General features: G+C 55.7%; 1 protein-coding gene across 1 annotated transcript in view; it reads left to right on the top strand.

Annotated features, from left to right (window-relative positions):
* Positions 1–3,867, top strand: part of FAM3A (FAM3 metabolism regulating signaling molecule A) — a 7,398-nt gene extending 3,531 nt beyond the window's left edge. The window contains exons 5-10 of the mRNA XM_026450024.1: positions 1,474–1,597; positions 1,718–1,776; positions 2,194–2,244; positions 2,571–2,655; positions 2,732–2,858; positions 3,158–3,867. Of these exons, the coding sequence (XP_026305809.1) occupies positions 1,474–1,597; positions 1,718–1,776; positions 2,194–2,244; positions 2,571–2,655; positions 2,732–2,858; positions 3,158–3,253 (542 nt within the window). The 3' untranslated portion in view covers positions 3,254–3,867. The remainder of the gene's footprint in view (positions 1–1,473; positions 1,598–1,717; positions 1,777–2,193; positions 2,245–2,570; positions 2,656–2,731; positions 2,859–3,157) is intronic.
* The last annotated feature ends 1,264 nt before the right edge of the window (positions 3,868–5,131 follow it).

Below are 5,131 nucleotides of genomic sequence, written 5' to 3' on the forward strand. Positions count from 1 at the left end.
TTTTTTTTTGTAGTTTTTAGTAGAGACGGGGTTTCACCGTGTTTGCCGGGTGGTCACGATCTCCTGACCTCGTGATCCGCCCGTCTCGGCCTCCCAAAGTGCTGGGATTACAGGCTTGAGCCACTGCGCCCAGCCAGTCCAGACCTTTTCTAACATGTACCTCAAACTTCTACAGCCTTGATGTGGTTTAAATGTTGTCTCCAAAACTCATATTGGAATGTGTCAATGTGTTGGTCTTGAGAGCAGGACCTTTTTGAGGTAGTTAGGTCATGAGGGCTCTGCCCTCATGAATGGATGAATGCCATTATTATCGGTAAGTTAATTACCTTGAAGTTCAGCCCCCTTTTTTCTGTGTCTCATACGCTTGCTTCTGCCTTCCACTTTTCTGCCACGGGATGACCCTCACCAGATGCCAGCGCCATGCCTTTGGACTTCCCAGCCTCCAGAATCATGAGCCAAATGAATCTGTTGTCTTCATAAATTACCCAGTCTATGGTATTCTGTTATGGCCACAGCAGATGGACTAAGACAAGCCTCTACTGACTACCCAGTTCCAAAGCCATTTCCACATTTTTAGGTATTTGTTACCTAAGCATGACACTTCTGGTGCCAAAACCTGTATCCATTTCCTGGAACTGCCATTTCACCTGGGTGGCTTAAACAACAGAAATGGATTCTCTCCCCATTCTGAAAACCAGAAGTCTGAAATCAAGGTGTCACCAGGGTGGCACTCACTCTGAAAGTTCTACAGGAGGGTCCTTCTGACCTCCCCAGGTTCCAGTGGCCCCAGGCATACCTTGGCCTCTGGCTGTATCACTCCTGTCTCTTCCTCCAGTGTCCCATGGCTGTCTTCCCTCTGTGTGTCTTTGTCACTTCTGTTCTTATGAGGACATCAGTCATGTTGCATTAAGGCCCCACCTACTCCAATATGATCCCATCTGAATTCATTTCTCTGCAAAGGCCCTATTTGCAAACATCACATTCTGAAGTACCAGAGATTAGAACTTCAACATATCTTGAGGGGACAGAATTCAACCCATAAGGGAAGCCATCCTGCTCCAGTCCTCCCAACCAACCCCCATCAAAATCGGGAGACAGGCTGCACCCCCTGCCACACTACCCCCTGCCACACTGCCTTTGCTCTGGTTGGCCTCATCCATGCAGCTAGGTCCCCAGCCTGACTTAATTCACCCCTGCTTTGTTCCTGGCTCTGCAGTGGCCCAGGGAAGCCCTCAGCATCCTTTCTTTTCTCCCACCAGTAACAGAAAATCCTTCTGTCTTGGGTCCCTGTGGCCTCACCAGTAGGACATAGATTATGGAAGTGTCCCCAGCCTTGGCCTGAGCCACATCCCCCTACTTGTTCCCTGCTCTGTGGTCACTTGTTCTACCATGTGTGCTGGTCCTGACCTCCCCTTCAGATCTCAGGTGACCTCAGGGCCAGGCCCATGGGTAACACCTGCTATCCCTGCCCAGCGCCACGGGCCAGGAAGTACAAGTGCGGCCTGCCCCAGCCATGTCCTGAGGAGCACCTGGCCTTCCGTGTGGTCAGCGGGGCCGCCAACGTCATTGGGCCCAAGATCTGCCTTGAGGACAAGATGTGAGCTCCCTGGGGTGAATGGGGATCAGGGAGGGAGTGGGGGATCCAGGGCCGGGTCTGCAAGGGAGAGTGCAGCAGATGTGCCCATGTGGGATCTCCCCGTCCCCCGCCCCTAACTAGGCTGATGAGCAGCGTCAAGGACAACGTGGGCCGTGGGCTGAACATCGCCCTGGTGAACGGTGAGGCCCCTGGCTGAGTGTGGCCTGCCGCCCTCCTTCCCTGCTCCCTCCCCAGGAGGCCTCTGGGTGTTTGCCCTCCCTTCCCCTCCCCTTCAGGATCTCCCAGGGAGGCCCAGGAAGGAGTCTGTGCAAAGCCGAAGGCTCCACAGAGGAGTGACCCAATGAACAAAAAGGCACGATGGCAAAAAATAAAGCACTGGGGAGGGTTCTGGGAGGTCGGGGGTGCTTCATGGAGCCCCCGGAGGGCCTCAAATGCCAGACAGGCACCATAGCTTGGGGTGGGATGCAGCTGCCTGAACAAATGAATATTGGGGGACTGTTTGAAAGCTTCCAGAAGGGCTGCCCCCCGTTGCTACCCGCCTGCTGTGCCCTGAGGCTGGCCTGGCTCACCCAGCAGGGCCCTCCCTCCTGACACAGGGGTCAGCGGCGAGCTCATCGAGGCCCGGGCCTTTGACATGTGGGCCGGAGGTGAGTTATAGCGCAGCATCTTGCGTTTTGACTGCAGCAAAATGACCTGGGCAGCTTCCCGAGACACTGCTCTCTCTCTCTCTGTCTGTACTTGGGGCTTCTCAGTCACCTCCTTGGGTTCAGAAATGACAGGGGCATCACCAGCTTGGTCTAGAGGCTGTGGGAGGTCATGGGGATGCCTCAGCTTCCTATACCAGTCTGTCCCTTGGCGGGGCATGTCCCAGGCCAATCCCTACTTCGGTTTCCTTGTTTGGAGAACAGGGGCTGGTGGGAGGGTGCTCAGTGGTACCTGATGACCCCGTTCCATGGCATCTGCCCCCTGCCAGATGTCAACGACCTGTTGAAGTTTATTCGGCCACTGCACGAAGGCACCCTGGTGTTTGTGGCATCCTACGACGACCCAGCCACCAAGTAAGTACTTGCGGAGGCCAGCCTCAGCCTTGTCCTTCTGCAGTGACAGCTGACACCTCTTCCTCCCATGCTGCAGGATGAATGAAGAGACCAGAAAGCTCTTCAGCGAGCTGGGCAGCAGGAATGCCAAGGAGCTGGCCTTCCGGGATAGCTGGGTGTTTGTGGGGGCCAAGGGTGTGCAGAACAAGAGCCCCTTTGAGCAGGTATGGGGGGTGCTTGGCATCACCCCCACCAGCACAGGGCAGCCCGTCGCCCTTCTGCCTATATGCCACGCGCTCCCCGACTGCTCCCGCCCCAGCAGGGGACCATCCCTAGTCCAGCTATGAGGGGTGGGCCAGCGCAACTGGTGCCATGTTTCCCTGGGATGGGTGGAGGGGCCAAGTGCCCTGAGAGTGCATTCTTGGCCAGCACAGCACAGGTGACTGAAAGCCTGGGCCCTGCTCCACTCCTGTCCCCTGTCCCTGAGGGCCAAGGTCATGACTTTCTGCTCCCCTCCCCGCAGCACGTGAAGAACAGTAAGCACACCAACAAGTACGAAGGCTGGCCCGAGGCGCTGGAGATGGAAGGTTGCATCCCGCGGAGAAGCACAGCCAGCTAGTACGGCCAGCGCCAGGACCAGGCCGAGGGAGGCCAGGCCAAGGGAGGCACGCGCGCTGCCGGGCGAACAGAGGCCGAAGCCCACACCCCACGCCTGGGCAGGAGTGCTCTGTGGCCCCAACACATTGGGGCTCCGAGGCAGTGACCAGAATGTGGTGTTCCAGGTGGTGGAGGATATGGGGGCTGCAGGGGCTAGCCCTGCTGCACTTTGTCACGGGAGCCCAGGGTACCCGCCTCCTTTTCGTAACACTGTTCCCCCGGTCAGCCCATCTAGCCCTGTCCTCCTCCATTCTTCACACCATCTCCGTCCCCATCCTGAGTCCTGGAACAGCCCTGGGTGCCCGCCCCTCACTGTGCAACTCTGGGAGCAGCCCCCGTCAGGTTGGGGCATCTTCCAGAACCTCTCCCTTCTGGAGCCACCCTCTGCACCGCGGGCTAAACATGTTTCCAGTGTGATTCCTTCCAGTGAGCCAAACCCAGTGGCTGCTTCATGAGCAGGCTGGCCCGGGGTGGTAAAGCAGCTGGAGCCCTGATCACGGTCCCGCCCGCCGTTTGTCAGGGGGCCCACCTTCTAGATGGCCCCTTAATAAAGTGATGGCCCCACAGAAGAAATGCCTTCAGACGCTGTTGTCAGTGCGGAGTCGGGGTGATGGTGTCCTCTGGGGTGTGGGAGGACAGATTCCAGAGTCTTAACCAACCTGCTCCCACAGCCCTAGCAGACAGCCTTTTGTCTCAAGGGCTCCTGCCACCAACAGGCCCTGCTGTGACTGAGATGTGACTCAAGCAGTGATCAGAGCGGCGCCAGGTAGTGCCACCATGGCTTTGTCTGGAAGAGATGATTCCACATTCAGGGGCTGCAGGAAACTCAACAACTCCCTCTGACCCAGTGCAGGCCTGTAGGGACAGGGACAGGGATTAACACCAGCCCAGGCCCCCCCGCCACACCCCCATCATCATCCAAGAGCATGTGTCTCCCACAGACTTTGGCTGCCTTTGAAGTCAGGGTTTGGGGGGTCGAGTCACTTGGGCTTTTCGCGTGTCTCGCAGGTTATGGTTAATACCTCCCTTCGCTGAGCGAGAGCCAGCAAGTTAGAAGCAATTTTGCTGGAATGTCAAATCCAGAGGCCCAGAAGCAGTCTGAGTTCAGCGAAAGGAGAGAAGGCAGTTCCTAGATGGGAGGCACTGTGGTGTCCTTGACAGGGCCACATTAGGGGCGATGGACTTAAGAGCTGACCCCAGGAAGAGTGTAGAGCTCAGACAGAGCCTCAGAAGACAAAAGTGCTTCCGGAGCAGGCACATGTGGGGTTGGAGGCACAGGGGTGCCCTGGAGGAGAGACTCACCAGGCAGGGAACAATGGTGATTCCAGGACTGAAAAGGTCACACAGCCAACACCCAGTCCTGTCTCTGCACCAGGAACTTTCCACATGTATTTTTTTTTTTTTTTTTTTTTGGTAAATGTTATTTCTTAGAACCATTTTAGGTTCACAGCAAAACTGAGTGGAAAGGTCAGAGTTCCTGTGTGCCCCCTGCCAGCCTCCAGCGTCCCATCTGTTGCTGTCAATGAACCAGCATCGGTGCTCACACGCACTCTGCTGTTGGACATTCGATGGGTTTGGACAAAAATGTGTAATGATGGATCCACTGCAGGATCATACATCCTTCACTCTTTAGATTTGCTATGGAAAATTGCAAACATCTCCAGAAGGAGACAGACTACCATACAGTCAGCCCTTCATATCCATGGGGGTTCCATGTCCGCAGATTCAACCAACCACAGATTGGAAATATTTGAAAAAAATAAAAATACAAGAATAAAAAATAGTACAAGTAAAAAACAATACAGGCCGGGCGCGGTGGCTCAAGCCTGTAATCCCAGCA

The sequence above is a fragment of the Piliocolobus tephrosceles genome, unplaced genomic scaffold, assembly GCF_002776525.5.
Source record: "Piliocolobus tephrosceles isolate RC106 unplaced genomic scaffold, ASM277652v3 unscaffolded_10117, whole genome shotgun sequence".
NCBI lineage: Eukaryota > Metazoa > Chordata > Mammalia > Primates > Cercopithecidae > Piliocolobus > Piliocolobus tephrosceles.